The sequence below is a fragment of the Arachis ipaensis genome, chromosome B6, assembly GCF_059453495.1.
Source record: "Arachis ipaensis isolate K30076 ecotype BB chromosome B6, ASM5945349v1, whole genome shotgun sequence".
NCBI classification, from domain to species: domain Eukaryota; kingdom Viridiplantae; phylum Streptophyta; class Magnoliopsida; order Fabales; family Fabaceae; genus Arachis; species Arachis ipaensis.
In genome coordinates, this window is record NC_142441.1 from 115,322,302 (window position 1) to 115,339,650 (window position 17,349).

Sequence of the window (17,349 nt, forward strand, 5' to 3'; positions counted from 1 at the left end):
AATTGTATTAAAAGTAAATCAAATCCAACAATAGAATCCATGAACATAAAAGAGAAATTAACATGAAAACTAAGAGAATCAAGTAGTAGGAACAAGAAATCATAAAAGAAACAAGATGAAAACATGTAATTAAACCTAGATCTAGAAGAGATTAACCTAACCTAATTCTAGAGAGAAGAGGGAGCTTCTCTCTCTAGAAATCTAACTAAAGGCTCATATTGGCTAAACTAATTGCTCCTCCCTTTGCCCAAGCTTGAATTCTACATGAAATAACATTAGAAATGAGTTGGGTTGGGCCCAAAGTGCTTCACAAATCGCTGGAGGCGATTTCACATTAGTGGGCCACGGCAGAATCGGTGCGCACGTGTACATGGCGCGTGCGCGCCCCTTAACGTGAAGCAACATATAGCATATTTTATATCATTTCGAAGCCCCAGATGTTAGCTTTTCAACGCAACTAGAACCGTCTCATTTGGACCTCTGTAGCTCAAGTTATGGTTGATTGAATGCGAAGAGGTCGGACTTGACAGCTTTACGGTTCCTTCATTTCTTCATGGGTTCTCCCACTTTGCATGCTTTTCTTCTCACTTCTTCCATCCAATACTTGTCCTATGAACCTGAAATCACTTAACAAATACATCAAGGCATCGAATGGAATTAAAGTGAATTAAATTTAGCTATTTTAAGGCCTAAAAAGCATGTTTTCACATTTAAGCATAAATCAAGGGAGAATTGCGAAACCATGCAATTTCATTGAATAAATGTGAGAAAAGTTGATAAAATCCCCCAAATTGAGCACAAGATAAACCACAAAATTGGAGTTTATCAAGGATTTTTGGGGTTTTTGATTGTAAGAGACAAGAAATTAAAATGGCACAAAATGAAACAAGCATGAAATTAAATTGAAAGCAAGTAAAAGCAATGAAAATGGAAATTAAATGATAAAAAGGACTCTTGGCAAGAAGTAGGTAATTAAGGATTCCTATCCTAGTTGTGGACCACAAACATGGTAATTGTGTGTGAATTAATCCCAATTAGTCAACCCTACATCGAGGATAAGTCAAAAGGGCATAATTGATTCCAATCCCTAAGTCTTAGTCAACACTAGTGGGTCACTTAGAGTCAAGGGAAACCAAACCAATTAACAATCCTCACACAATGCGGAATGGACATCCACAACTCAATTTCACCCAATCACCCAATTTCCTAACCAAGAGTGGGAAAAACTAAGCAAAAACCCAACCAAGCATTTTATCAAGTACTTGGTGGGCATGAAAATAAAGCATGGTAAAATAATAAGAAATAATAAATTCTACAACTACCAAGCAAGGAAAGTAAAGATAGCAACTCAACAAAGTAATAAATGACATGAAAACATAAATTGCATTATATGTAAATTAAAATAACAAGAGTGTGCATAAACATAAAAGGCAAGGAAAATGAGAAATTAACAAGATAACATATGGAAATTAAGACAATAAAATAAAGAAAGGTAGAAGAAACTAGATGAAAACAAGAATTAAAAATAGAAATTACAAGAAATTAAACTAAGAAACCCTAGTTCTAGAGAGAAGGGAGAGCTTCTCTCTTTAGAAAACAACCTACATAATGCTAAACTAACCCTAATTTCTCTCCCCTTTTTTCCACATGGAGTGAGGCCCTTTGATATAGGAAGAATTAGCTTCAGAAAGTCCAAAAACTGGGCTCTGGAGGCCCAGAAATCGCCCCCAACGATTTCCATTAAGTGAGTCATGTGCTGGGCTTTTATTGTCATTTCTTTTCATTTTTTTCCTTTTTCTCTTTTTTTTTCTTTCAAAAGGTATATACACCAAAATTTTTCTTTTATCAACAAAAAGAGATGTATATGCTTTAAGTAATCAATGCATGAGTGTTTACCTTTTTTTTTTCAAAATTTCATACTGAAAACCCAAACTAACTTTCTACCAATGTGTCCCACAAATTTCTCCCCCCCCCAACACTTGATTAACACACACACTCAAATCCAAGCTAATCAAAGATACAGTTCATGGACATAATGGTCTTTCACTTAGGGTGAATGATGTGCTTGAAATTAAAACAAAGGGGGATTAAAAGGATCAAAAGTGGTTACAAAGGTAGATATAAGGGTTGGCCATATGGGTTAAGTGAGTTCAATTCAAAAATAGCCTCAATCATACTAAATGCATACAAAACACCAATATAGAACATATAGACTTCAAGCAAATCTAAGATCACAATCATAAAAGGAGTATAACACACACAAGAACAAAATTTTGTGGTTGAAAATGTGCAACCATCCATTAAAGCTCAAATCTCACTAGGTCTTTTGTTCAAGCTCTTTTCTATGTTCCATAACAAAGAATACTTCATGCAAGTTCAAAAACAAGTTTTCAAATCTAATCAATGGAACACCCTAAGAGAGATTTCTTAAAAATTCTTTGTTGTTTTACCAAACTTATTTCCTATACTAGGTAACATACAAATATTTACCAAAAATAAAACTATAAGCAGGTTAAGATATATACAAGAAAACTAAACAAAGTATAGTGCAATAAAATACTAACAAATATTCACAAAAATATAACTATTAAAAACTAAAAATAATGCAAAGTGTTGAGAAAGAGAAATGTACACCCCAAAATTTGCAGATCCTCTCCCACACTTAAACGTTGCACGGTCCTCCGTGTATGCACTCAATCCGGGGGTGAAGAGATGTGAGGCTCCACCTTCAGCTGGTGGGCACTAAGGCTCCAGGTTGCTATATAAACAAGTAAACATGAATTGAGGAAGAGGTCATATGAATGTGGTATAATAGAAGACAATGTACGTATTCTAAATGTGCATGGTTTAAAATACAACACATTGGTTAGTTAAAAAGGTAACCACATAATCAACAGAGAAAAGTATGTATTCCTCAATTACGTGGCCTAGGTTACAAGTAAAGAATAAGTAAAAGTTAAGGCACAAACAAACCTAGGCGACTACAACTAAAGTGAATTGAACATTTGATATTGGATATTGAAGTTGTGCAAGTGAAAGCGCAAGGTGAATAAAAAATGGCACAATCAATAATAACCAATCCAATAAAGAAAGGGAAACTACTTATTTATCATGAAAAATAATAAAGTACTCACATGGTAAAGGTACTTGTTGCAAAAAGTGACAAGTTAGATAAGAATCAAGTCAAGTCACTTAAACAAATGCAAAGCATTAACAAGAAACAAGTACCGAACATGTGACGGAGTTGATATGGAAATCATGATGAACAAGTAATTTCAACTCAATTCACTAAAGTAAAAGTGCACAATTCATGATTAAGATACCAAATAAGGATAAAGTTTAACACATATGGTTGCGACAACATATGAATCAAACTCACAATTCAATTAGGCAATCAAACAAAGGCTTAATGCTCAGTGCACATATTCATTAACAATTAAACCAAGACTTAAGTAAGAAGCAACCCATTCAACATCAATCAAACACTTGCAATTTATTTAATCACAAATACTTAAACTAAAACTAATATAATCACTAAAACAAAAATGAGATGCAATGAAAACTAACAAGAATAAGTAAAAAATAGGGCAAAAGTAAGAGAAGAGAGGGGTGGAGGGGAAAAAAAGAGAAGAGAATAAGAGAGGTATAGTGGTGAGAAAACAGGGGTGTGCGTACGCACAGGTACGTGTGCGTACGCACACTAGGTGGAAAAGGAAAAGGTGTGCGAGCGCACATTCTATGCGAGTGCTCCGAGTAGAAGAGACAAAAGGGTCTGTGCGCATGCGCAGAGGCGTGTGCGAACGTACAGAAGGGAAAAGAAGAGATGTTCTCACGCACAAGGGGTGCATGTGCTGCGAGCAGAGGGGTTGCTGAGGGTTGTGCATGCGCACAGGGCTATGCGCACGCACAAGTAGGTTTTTTTTTCATGGGTTGGATCATGTGTGTGTGCGCACACAGGTCCGTGCGCACGCACAGGAATGAGAAGTGCAGGGGTTCATGCGCATAGGCTATGCCAACGCTCCCACCAGAAAGGGATACAAGTTGGCGTGCGAGCGCACAAGCCTGTGCGATCGCACAGAGAGTGCGAAAAAGGGAATGTGTCCATACGCACAAGCAGGTGCGCACGCACAGGTCGCAGAAAACAGGGGAATGCGCACGCACAAGGCGTGCTAGCGCTGTGAATAGGGGGCAATACCATGAGTGTGCATGTGCACAGGTCTGTGCGCACGCAGAAAATGCAGAAAATAGAAGTTGTGTGCGCACGCATAGATCCCCTATTTTTCAAAAATTTTTCTTTCAAAATCTAAGGCTCTAAGCCTTAACTCAACAAAAGCTCAACATCAAAACATGCAAGAACCCATAAATTCATGATCCAACCTAAAATTAACCTAACAAATCTCAAAATTAAACTAATTCTAAGCTAACTTAAGCAAGCAAACATGCAATTAAGGCAAATTATAAATAAAGAGGAGGGCTGAAACAATGTTACCATGGTGGGGTGTCTCCTACCTAGCACTTTGGTTTAATGTCCTTAAGTTGGACTTATGGAGAGCTCTAATGGAGACTTGTGCTTATATTCATCTTGGAGCTTCCAACAATGCTTGAATCTCCAAAATTCTCAATTGATTGTACCAAGCTTGGATGGAGTGTCCAACAAGCTATGAGCTCCCAACAAGAAAAATAAAAAGCAAACAAGAAAAACATATTCACATTAACCAAAAGCAAGCAACATATGTACAATCAACCAAAAATAAGCTATTCACACTATTTACATATGTACAATAGCCAATAACAACACCATTGCAACTCTCCGGCAACGGCGCCAATTTTGATTTCATGAGAATTTATCGTTGATCTAGAATTGATCATAATAAAAATCACTTCGTTAATAGTATAGTCCAAACCAACAATAAACTCTCACAATCAAAGTTTAAATCCTAAAGATAGTCACAATACAAAACAAATATTATTAACCGAGAGTATTTAACTCCCGGATCGTCTTCCCTAGGAGTTGCAATGAAATGTCATCATTATTGGCTATGAGGATTTTTGGGGTTTTTTATTGTAAGAGGCAAGAAATTAAAATGGCACTAAATGAAACAAGCATGAAATTAAATTGAAAGCAAGTAAAAGCAATGAAAATGGAAATTAAATGATAAAGAGGACTCTTGGCAAGAAGTGGGTAATTAAGGATTCCTATCCTAGTTGTGGACCACAAACATGGTAATTATGTGTGAATTAATCCCAATTAGTCAACCCTACATCGAGGATAAGTCAAAAGGGCATAATTGATTCCAAACCCTAAGTCCTAATCAATACTAGTGGGTCACTTAGAGTCAAGGGAAACCAAACCAATTAACAATCCTCACATAATCCAGAATAGACATCCACAACTCAATTTCACCCAATCACCCAATTTCCCAACCAAGAGTGGGAAAAACTAAGCAAAAACCCAACCAAGCATTTTATCAAATACTTGGTGAGCATGAAAATAAAGCATGGTAAAATAACAAGAAATAATAAATTCTACAACTACCAAGCAAGGAAAGTAAAGATAGCAACTCAACAAAGCAATAAATGACATGAAAACATAAATTGCATTATATGTAAATTAAAATAACAAGAGTGTGCATAAACATAAAAGGCAAGGAAAATGAGAAATTAACAAGATAACATAAGAAAATTAAGACAATAAAATAAAAAAAGATAGAAGAAACTAGATGAAAACAAGAATTAAAAATAGAAATTACAAGAAATTAAACTAAAAAACCCTAGTTCTAGAGAGAAGGGAGAGCTTCTCTCTCTAGAAAACAACCTACATAATGCTAAACTAACCCTAATTTCTCTCCCCCTTTTCCACATGGAGTGAGGCCCTTTGATATAGGAAGAATCAGCTTTAGAAAGTCCAAAAACTGGGCTCTGGAGGCCCAGCAATAGCCCCCAGCGATTTCCATTAAGTGAGTCACGTGCTGGGACGTGTGAGTACGCACAGGTGTGTGCGTACGCACACATGCTGAATTTCTTCTTGTGCGCACGCACAGGATGTTGTGCGCGCTCACACATGGCTTTGTGGTTCTTGTGCGTACGCAAAGTGGGTTGTGCGCATGCACACTCTAATGTGTGCTTCTCCTTTGTTTTCTTCATGTTTTCTCCCTCTTGCATGCTCTTCTTCCACTCTTATCAAGCCATTCCAAGCTATTACACCTAAAATCAGTCATCAAAACCATCAAGGTATCAAATGGGATAAAAGTGGGATAAAAGTGAGTAAAATAAGCACAAAATAGCATGTTTTCACAATTAGGCTCAATTAAGGGAAAGAACACAAAAGCATGCTATTTGGATGAATAAATGTGGGTTTATATGATGAAATCCATTCAAATCAAACCAAAATATGTCGTCAAATATGGATTCATCACTCACCCAGAGAGAGATTGAGGCAAACCCAGACAAATGCCAAGCTATACTCAACATGAAAAGCCCCACCTGCGTCAGGAAGGTACAACAGCTGAACGGAAGACTAGCAACCCTGTCTAAGTTTCTAGCCGGATCGGCCTTAAGATCTCTCCCATTCTATGCAACCCTAAGGAATAGAAAGAGGTTTGAATGGACCTGGTGCACGAAATCATGATCGTTCATTCCTTGGTAACGGCGCTGAAAACTTTATACGCATGTTCATAATCTTAGTTCTTTGTCACAACTTCGCACAACTAACCAGCAAGTGCACTGGGTCGTCCAAGTAATAAACCTTACGTGAGTAAGGGTCGATCCCATGGAGATTGTCGGCTTGAAGCAAGCTATGGTCACATTGTAAATCTCAGTCAGGCAGATTCAATTGGTTATGGAGATTTGATAATTAAAATATAATTAAAATATAAAATAAAGATAGAAATACTTATGTAATTCATTGGTGAGAATTTCAGATAAGCGTATGGAGATGCTTTTATTCCTTCTGAACCTCTGTTTTCCTACCGCTTTCATCCAATCCTTCATACTCCTTTCCATGGCAAGCTGTATGTTGGGCATCACCGTTGTCAATGGTTACATCCCGTCCTCTCAGTGAAAATGGTCCAAAATGCGCTGTCACCGCACGGCTAATCATCTGTCGGTTCTCGATCATACTGGAATAGGATTCAGTAATCCTTTTGCGTCTGTCACTGCGCCCAGCACTCGTGAGTTTGAAGCTCGTCACAGCCATCCCTTCCCAGATCCTACTCGGAATACCACAGATAAGGTTTAGACTTTCCGGATCTCAAGAATGGCTGCCAATAATTCTAGCCTATACCACGAAGATTTTGATCTCACGATCAGGAGGCTAAGAGATACACATTCAAGCTTGTTTGCATATAGAACGGAAGTGGTTGTCAAGCACGCGTTCATAGGTGAGAATGGTGATGAGCGTCATATAATCATCACATTCATCATGTTTTTGTGTACGAATGAATATCTTAGAGAAGAAATAGGCTTGAGTTGAATAGAAAAATAATAGTACTTTGCATTAATTCATGAGGAACAGCAGAGCTCCACACCTTAATCTATGGTGTGTAGAAACTCTACCGTTGAAAATACATAAGTGATAATGGTGTTCATTGGCTTCGGCCCCAGAGAGGGAACCAGAACGACCAAAACTGTCTAAGGACTAAACGTCCAAAGATGTAAATACAACAGTAAAAAGTCCTATTTATACTAAACTAGTTACTAGGGTTTAGAGAAATAAGTAAATGATACAGAAATCCACTTCCGGGCCCACTTGGTGTGTGCTTGGGCTGAGCATTGAAGCTTTCACGTGTAGAGGTCTTTCTTGGAGTTGAACACCAGTTTGTAACTTGTTTCTAGCGTTTAACTCTGCTTTGCAACTTGTTTCTAGCGTTTAACGCCAGAATAGGGCAGAAAGCTGGCGTTGAACGCTAGTTTGCGTCGTCTAAACTTGGGCAAAGTATGGACTATTATATATTGCTGGAAAGCCCTGGATATCTACTTTCCAACGCAGTTGAGAGCGCACCATGTGGACTCCTGTAGCTCCAAAAAATCTACTTTGAGTGCAGGGAGGTCAGAATCCAACAGCATCTACAATCCTTTTTCAGCCTCTGAATCAGATTTTTGCTCAAGTCCCTCAATTTCAGCCAGAAAATACCTGAAATCACAGAAAAATACACAAACTCATAGTAAAGTCCAGAAATGTGATTTTTATTTAAAAAATAATAAAAATATACTAAAAACTAACTAAATCATACTAAAAACTATGTAAAAACAATGCCAAAAAGCGTATAAATTATCCGCTCATCACAACACCAAACTTAAATTTTTGCTTGTCCCCAAGCAACTAAAAATCAAATAGGATAAAAAGAAGAGAATATACTATAAATTCCAAATATCAATGAAACTTAGCTCCAATTAGATGAGCGGGACTAGTAGCTTTTTGCCTCTGAACAGTTTTGGCATCTCACTTTATCCTTTGAAGTTCAGAATGATTGGCATCTATAGAAACTCAGAATTCAGATAGTGTTATTGATTCTCCTAGTTTAGTATGTTGATTCTTGAACACAGCTACTTTATGAGTCTTGGCCGTGGCCCTAAGCACTTTGTTTTCCAGTATTACCACCGGATACATAAATGCCACAAACATATAACTGGGTGAACCTTTTCAGATTGTGACTCAGCTTTGCTAGAGTCCGCAATTAGAGGTGTCCAGGGTTCTTAAGCACACTCTTCTTTTGCTTTGGACCTCGACTTTAACCGCTCAGTCTCAAGTTTTCACTTGACACCTTCACGCCACAAGCACATGGTTAGGGACAGCTTGGTTTAGCCGCTTAGGCCAGGATTTCATTCCTTTAGGCCCTCCTATCCACTGATGCTCAAAGCCTTGGATCCTTTTTATTACCCTTGCCTTTTGGTTTAAAGGGTTACTGGCTTTTTTCTCTTGCCTTTTGGTTTAAAGAGCTCTTGGCTTTTTCTGCTTGCTTTCTCTTTTTCTTTCTTTCATTTTTTTTCGCCAATTTTCTTTTCTTTTTTTTTCGCAAGCTTTTTGTATTCACTGCTTTTTCTTGCTTCAAGAATCAATTTTATGATTTTTCAGATTATCAAATAACATTTCTCCTTTTCATCATTCTTTCAAGAGCCAACATATTTAACATTCATAAACAACAATATCAAAAGACATATGCACTGTTCAAGCATTCCTTCAGAAAACAAAAATTATTGTCACCACATCAAAATAATTAAACTAATTTCAAGGATGAATTCGAAATTATGTACTTCTTGTTCTTTTGTGATTAAAAGCATTTTTCATTTAAGAGAGGTGATGGATTCATAGGACATTCATAGCTTTAAGACATAGACACTTAAACACTAATGATCATATAGTAAAGACACAAACATAAATAAAACATAAGGCTCAAGAACCGAAAAACAGGAAAATAAGAACAAGAAGATTAAGGAACGGGTCCACCTTAGTGAGGGTGGCGTCTTCCTCTTCTTGAAGAACCAATGGTGCTTTTGAGCTCCTTTATGTCTCTTCCTTGCCTTTGTTGCTTCATCCTTAGTGATTTTGGTACTCCTATCCTTAGTTTCTCCCAATAGTTGTGTGGAGGAAAATGTATCGCTTGAGGCATCTCAGAGATTTCTTGGTGAGGGAATTCCTCATGCTCTTGTTGAGGTCCATGATCTCTTGTTTGCAGTCAAATGCTCTACTACTGAGCTATAGACCCTTGAGATGAATCTCTCCATCTCCCATGACTCGGAGGTGGAAGCTTTTATCTTCCCTTTCCTCTTTCTAGAGGTTTCTCCGGCCTTAGGTGCCATAAATGGTTATGGAAAAACAAAAAGCAATGCTTTTACCACACCAAACTTAAAAGGTTTGCTCGTCCTTGAGCAAAAGAAGAAAGAAAGTGGTAAAGGAAGAAGAAAAATGGAGGAGATAGAGGGAGAAGGTGTATTCGGCCAAGGGGGAGAAGTGGTGGTTGTAATGTGGGAAAATGGAGTAGTGTTCAGGGGTTTATATAGGGGTGGGGGGGAGGTTAGGTTTCGGCCATTAGGGTTGGGTTTGGGAGGGAAAAGAATTTGAATTTTGGAGGTAGGTGGGGTTTATGGGGAAGAGGAGGTATGGAGGTGATTGGTGAAGGGTATTTAGGGAAGAGATTTATGAAAAAGTATGAAGAGAAGAGAAGAAGCGGTGGGATAGGTGGGGATCCTGTGGGGTCCACAGATCCTGTGGGGTCTACAGATCCTGAGGTGTCAAGGATTTCTCATCCCTGCACCATTTAGGCGTGCAAAACGCCCTCTGTATGCAATACTGGCGTTTAACGCCAAATTGCTGCCTGTTTTTGGCGTTAAACGCCCAAATGTAGCCTGTTTCTAGCGTTTAACGCCAGGTTGATGCTTGTTTCTGGCGTTAAACGCCAGCTTGGTGCTTGTTTCTGGCGTTAAACGCCAGACAGATTCTTGTTTCTGGCGTTTAAATGCCAGAATGCTCTTCCTCCAGGGTGTGCTATTTTTAATGCTGTTTTTCATTCTGTTTTTTATTTTTCAGTAGCTTTTTGTGACTCCACATGATCATCAACCTAAAAAAACATAAAATAGCAATGGAAAATAAATAGATATAATTAAATAACATTGGGTTGCCTCCCAACAAGCGCTTCTTTAATGTCAATAGCTTGACAGTGAGCTCTCATGGAGCCTCACAGATGTTCAGAGCAATGTTGGGACCTCCCAACACCAAACTTAGAGTTTGGATGTGGGGGTTCAACACCAAACTTAGAGTTTGGTTGTGGCCTCCCAATACCAAACTTAGAGTTTGACTGTGGGGGCTTTGGTTGACTCTGCAGTGAGAGAAGCTTTTCATGCTTCCTCTCCATGGTTACAGAAGGAGAACCTTGAGTTTTAAATACAAGGTAGTCCTCATTCAGTTGAAGGACCAACTCTCCTTTGTCCACATCAATCACAGCTTTTGCTGTGGCTAGGAAGGGTCTTCCAAGGATGATGGATTCATCCTCATCCTTCCCAGTGTCTAGGATTATGAAATCAGCAGGGATGTAAAGGCCTTCAACCTTTACTAACACATCCTCTACTAATCCATAGGCCTGTTTCATGGATTTGTCTGCCATCTCTAATGAGAACTTGGCAGCCTGTACCTCAAAGATTCCCAATTTCTCCATTACAGAGAGTGTCATTAAGTTTATTCCTGACCCCAGGTCACACAGAGCCTTCTCAAAGTTCATGGTACCTATGTTACAGGGAATTAGGAATTTACCAGGATCCTGTTTCTTTTGAGGCAAAGTGTGCTGAACCCAGATATTTAGTTCATTAATGAGCAATGGAGGCTCATCCTCCCAAGTCTCATTACCAAATAGCTTGGCATTCAGCTTCATGATTGCTCCTAAATACTAGGCAACTTGCCCTTGAACAATGTCTTCATCTTCTTCAGAAGATGAATAGTCATCAGAGCTCATGAATGGTAAAAGGAGGTTTAATGGAATCTCTATGGTCTCTAGATGAGCCTCAGATTCCTTTGGTTCCTCAAAGGGAAACTCCTTATTGGTCAGTGAACGCCCCAGGAGGTCTTCCTCACTATGATTCACGTCCTTCTCCTCCTCTCTGGGTTCGGCCACACCAAGTAAGGTAATGGCCTTGCACTCTCTTTTTGGATTCTCTTCTGTATTGTTTGGGAGAGTACTAGGAGGAGTTTCAGTGACCCTTTTACTCAGCTGGCCCACTTGTGCCTCCAAATTTCTTATGGAGGACCTTGTTTCATTCATGAAACTTAGCATGGCCTTAGATAGATCAGAGACTATATTTGCTAAGCTAGATGGATTCTGCTCAGAATTCTCTGTCTGTTACTGAGTGGATGATGAGAAAGGCTTGCTATTGCTAAACCTATTTCTTCCACCATTATTAAAGCCTTGTTGAGGCTTTTGTTGATCCTTCCATGAGAAATTTGGATAATTTCTCCATGAGGGATTATAGATATTTCCATAGGGTTCACCCATGTAATTCACCTCTGCTGTTGCAGGGTTCTCAGGATCATAAGCTTCTTCTTCAGAAGATGCCTCTTTAGTACTGTTGGATGCAGCTTGTAATCCATTCAGACTCTGAGGAATCATATTGACTTGCTGAGTCAATATTTTGTTATGAGCCAGTATGGCATTCAGAGTATCAATTTCAAGAACTCCCTTCCTCTGAGGCGTCCCATTACTCACAGGATTCCTTTCAGAAGTGTACATGAACTGGTTATTTGCAACCATATCAATGAGTTCCTGAGTTTCTGCAGGCGTTTTCTTTAGGTGAATGGATCCACCTGCAGAATGGTCCAATGACATCTTTGATAATTCAGACAGACCATCATAGAATATATCCAGGATGGTCCATTCTGAAAGCATGTCAGAAGGACACTTTTTGGTCAGTTGCTTGTATCTCTCCCAAGCTTCATAGAGGGATTCACCTTCTTTCTGTTTGAAGGTTTGAACATCCACTCTAAGCTTGCTAAGCTTTTGAGGAGGAAAGAACTTGGCTAAGAAAGCCGTGACCAGCTTATCCCAAGAGTTCAGACTATCTTTAGGTTGAGAGTCCAACCATATTCTAGCTCTGTCTTTTACAACAAACGGGAAAAGCATAAGCCTGTAGACCTCGGGATCAACCCCATTGGTCTTAACAGTATCACAGATCTGCAAGAATTCAGTTAAGAACTGAAAAAGATCTTCTGATGGAAGTCCATGAAACTTGCAATTCTGTTGCATCAGAGAAACTAATTGAGGTTTTAGCTCAAAATTGTTTGCTCCAATGGCAGGGATTGAGATGCTTCTTCCAAGTAAGTTGGAATTTGGTGTAGTAAAGTCACCAAGCATCTTCCTTACATTGTTATTATTTTCGGCCATGTCTCCTTCTTTTTCGAAGATTTCTGTCAGATTTTCTCCAGAGAGTTGTGCTTTAGCTTCCCTTAGCTTCCTCTTCAGAGTTCTTTCAGGTTCAGGATCAGCTTCAACAAGAATGTTCTTATCCTTATTCCTGCTCATATGAAAAAGAAGAGAACACAAAAGAAAATATGGAATCCTCTATGTCACAGTATAGAGATTCCTTATATGAGTATAGGAATAGAAGAATGGGAGAGGAAAAAGATAAGAATTCGAACACAGAGGAGAAGAGTGGGTTCAAATTTTTGAGTGAAAGAGAAGTGTTAGTAGATAAATAAATAATTAGAAGGAGATGAGAGAGGGAAGAATTTAAACAAAATAAAATAAAAATATTTTTGTTTTTAATTTAAAATTAAAGTTAAAATTCGAAAATAAACTAAAAATGAAATTAAATTAAATTAAAATTTAAAATAATTAGTTAATTAAAAAGGAATTTTGGAAAAGAGGTTAGTGATTTTCGAAAATTAGAGAGAGAGAATTAGTTAGGTAGTTTTGAAAAAGATAAGAATCAAACAAAAAGATAAGATTAATTGAAAAAGATTTGAAAATCAATTTTGAAAAGATAAGAAGTTAGAAAAGATTTTGAAATTAAAAAAAAAAAGATGTGATTGAAATTTATTTTGAAAAAGATTTGAAAAAGAAATTTAAAAAGATTTGATTTTGAAAATTAAAGTTGATTACTTGGCTAACAAGAAACAAAAAGATATGATTTTAAAATTTAAAGAATGAACCTTTCTTAATAGACAAGTAACAACTTGAAATTTTTGAATCAAAATATTAATAGTTAGTATTAATTTAAAAAATATGAGATAAAAATAAGAAAAATATTTTTGAAAATCATTTTGAAATTTTCGAAAATCATAAAAGAAAAATGAAAAAGATTTGATTTTTGAAAAAAATATTTGAAAAGAATAGAATTTTTAAATTGAAAATTTGATTTGACTCATAAGAAACAATTAAATTTAAAAAATTTTTTACTAAATTAAACCAAATTTTCGAAAATTTATGAGAGAATAAGGGAAAGATATTTATTTGATTTTTGAATTTTTATGAAGAGAGAGAAAAACATAAAAATAATGCAAAACATAAAAATTCAAGATCAAAACACATGATGCATGCAAGAACACTTTGAATGTTAAGATGAACACCAAGAACACTTTGAATGTCAAGATGAATATCAAGAACATGTTTTTGAAAATTTTTAAGAAAAGAAAAACATGCAAGACACCAAACTTAAAAATTTTTAATGTTGAGACACTAACAAATTGAAAATGCATATGAGAAGCAAGAAAAGATGCAAAACAAGAAAAATTAAAGATCAAACATAGAAAATCATAAAAAACAACTTGAAGATCATGAAGAACACATGCATGAGTTTTTGAAATTTTAAAGAAAAATTAAAAAAGCATGCAATTGACACCAAATTTAAAACTTGACACAAGACTCAAACAAGAAACATCAAATTATTTTTGGTTTTATGATTTTATTAAAAAAATTTTGGATTTTTCGAAAATTATTTTGAAAAAGAAAAATAAGGATTTCAAAATTTTTAATAAGAATTCCAGGAATCATGCAATATTAGTCTAAAACTCCGGTCCAGAAATTAGACATGGCTTACTAGCCAGCCAAGCTTTCAGTGAAAGCTCCGTTCCAAAACACTAGACATGGCCAATGGCCAGCTAAGCTTCAGCAGAACATTAAATACAACAACTAATTTGCTGAGAAAGATAAAGAAGCTCTTCTCAAGATGGTTGAAACCTCGGTTCAAAAGATTAGACATGGCTTAACAGCCAGCCAGGATTCAACATATCTCATGAAACTCTAGAATTCATTCTTAAAAATTCTGAAGAACATAGAATAATTTAATAATTTTTTTATTTTTTTTTTGAATATTTTTCAAAAATAAAAATAATAAAAATAAAAAGCTTAAAATTAATATAAAATTACCTAATCTGAGCAACAAGATGAACCGTCAGTTGTCCAAACTCGAACAATCCCCGGCAACAGAGCCAAAAACTTGGTGCACGAAATCGTGATCGTTCATTCCTTGGTAACGGCACTGAAAACTTTATACGCACGTTCATAATCTTAGTTCTTTGTCACAACTTCGCACAATTAACCAGCAAGTGCACTGGGTCGTCCAAGTAATAAACCTTACGTGAGTAAGGGTCGATCCCACGGAGATTGTCGGCTTGAAGCAAGCTATGGTCACCTTGTAAATCTCAGTCAGGCAGATTCAATTGGTTATGGAGATTTGATAATTAAAATATAATTAAAATATAAAATAAAAATAGAGATACTTATGTAATTCATTGGTGAGAATTTCAGATAAGCGTATGGAGATGCTTTTATTACTTCTGAACCTCTGTTTTCCTACTGCTTTCATCCAATTCTTCATACTCCTTTCCATGGCAAGCTGTATGTTGGGCATCACCGTTGTCAATGGTTACATCCTGTCCTCTCAGTGAAAATGGTCCAAAATGCGCTGTCACCGCACGGCTAATCATCTGTCGGTTCTGGATCATACTAGAATAGGATTCAGTAATCCTTTTGCGTCTGTCACTACGCCCAGCACTCGCGAGTTTGAAGCTCGTCACAGCCATCCCTTCCCAGATCCTACTCGGAATACCACAGACAAGGTTTAGACTTTTCGGATCTCAAGAATGGCTGCCAATAATTCTAGCCTATATCACGAAGACTCTGATTTCACGATCAGGAGGCTAAGAGATACACATTCAAGCTTGTTTGCATGTAGAACGGAAGTGGTTGTCAGGCAGGCGTTCATAGGTGAGAATGGTGATGAGCGTCACATAATCATCACATTCATCATGTTTTTGTGTACGAATGAATATCTTTGAGAAGAAATAGGCTTGAATTGAATAGAAAAACAATAGTAATTTGTATTAATTCATGAGGAACAGCAGAGCTCCACACCTTAATCTATGGTGTGTAGAAACTCTACCGTTGAAAATACATAAGTGATAATAGTGTTCATTGGCTTTGGCCCCAGAGAGGGAACCAGAATGACCAAAACTGTCTAAGGACTAAACGTCCAAAGATGTTAATACAATAGTAAAAAGTCCTATTTATACTAAACTAGTTACTAGGGTTTATAGAAATGAGTAAATGATGCAGAAATCCACCTCCGGGTCCACTTGGTGTGTGCTTGGGCTGAGCATTGAAGCTTTCACGTGTAGAGGTCTTCCTTGGAGTTGAACGCCAGTTTGTAACTTGTTTCTAGCGTTTAACTCTGCTTTGCAACTTGTTACGCCAGAATAGGGCAGAAAGCTGGCATTGAATGCCAGTTTGCGTCATCTAATCTTGAGCAAAGTATGGACTATTATATATTGCTGGAAAGCCCTGGATGTCTACTTTCCAACGCAGTTAAGAGCGCGCCATTTGAACTCCTGTAGCTCCAGAAAATACACTTTGAGTGCAGGGAGGTCAGAATCCAACAGCATCTGCAATCCTTCTTCAGCCTCTGAATCAGATTTTTGCTCAAGTCCCTCAATTTCAGCCAGAAAATATCTGAAATCACAAAAAAACACACAAACTCATAGTAAAGTCCAGAAATGTGATTTTTATTTAAAAACTAATAAAAATATACTAAAAACTAACTAAATCATACTAAAAACTATGTAAAAACAATGCCAAAAAGCGTATAAATTATCCGCTCATCAGGACCCCAGAATACGAACAAGCCTTCCAAGAGTTCAAAACATTCTTGGGGCAACCACCTATCCTGACCCGACCTCGACAAGGAGAAGAACTGATACTATACCTCGCCGTTGGAAGTCGGGCGATAGCGTCAATGCTAGTCAGAGAAGACGACAACGGACAACAACCCATCTACTTTATCAGCAAGGCTTTACAAGGTGCTGAACTAAACTTCCAAAAGATAGAAAATTTCGCTTACGCCCTCATACTTACTTCACGACGGCTTCAATCATACTTTCAAGCCCACACCATCAGAATACGGACTAACCAACCCATGAAAGGCATCCTACAGAAAACCGACTTGACTGGAAGAATTCTACAATGGGCAATTGAGCTATCCGAATTCAACCTCAAGTACGAAGATCGGACGGCCATCAAGTCCCGGTATCTGGCCGACTTCGTCGCAGAGTACACTGACATCCCAGGAACCCCCATTGACTGGAACCTCTACATTGACGACTTATCAAACAAAGCCGGGAGTGGAGCCGGCGTTATCCTGGAAAGTGACCAAGGGACCCAACTCGAACTCTCCTTAAGGTTTGAGTTCCCCGCCTCAAATAATCAAGCCGAGTATGAAGCCCTACTGGTTGGTTTGAAGCTGGCTAGGGAGGTCAGAGCCCAAAAGCTTACCATCTTCAGCGATTCACAATTAATCACCTCACAAATAGAAGGAAGCTACCAGGTAAAGGATCCCACCATGAAAAAATACCTAGAAAAAACCAGAGAATAG

General features: G+C 37.5%; 1 protein-coding gene and 1 non-coding gene across 2 annotated transcripts; both read left to right on the plus strand.

The window, feature by feature from the left end:
* Nucleotides 1-12,365: 12,365 nt before the first annotated feature.
* On the plus strand, nt 12,366-12,473 carry LOC148562393 (small nucleolar RNA R71). The gene has a single exon (XR_015887002.1). It is a non-coding gene; the product is annotated as a small nucleolar RNA R71 (small nucleolar RNA).
* A 4,240-nt stretch (nt 12,474-16,713) lies between these two features.
* Nucleotides 16,714-17,349, plus strand: LOC148562394 (uncharacterized). Its single transcript, XM_088490878.1, has one exon. The coding sequence runs from the start codon at nt 16,714-16,716 to the stop codon at nt 17,347-17,349; it is 636 nt and encodes a 211-aa protein (XP_088347004.1).

Bases quoted from the DNA above. Each gene is read 5' to 3' on its own strand.
- LOC148562394 (XM_088490878.1), top strand. From the start codon at position 16,714: ATGCTAGTCAGAGAAGACGACAACGGACAACAACCCATCTACTTTATC.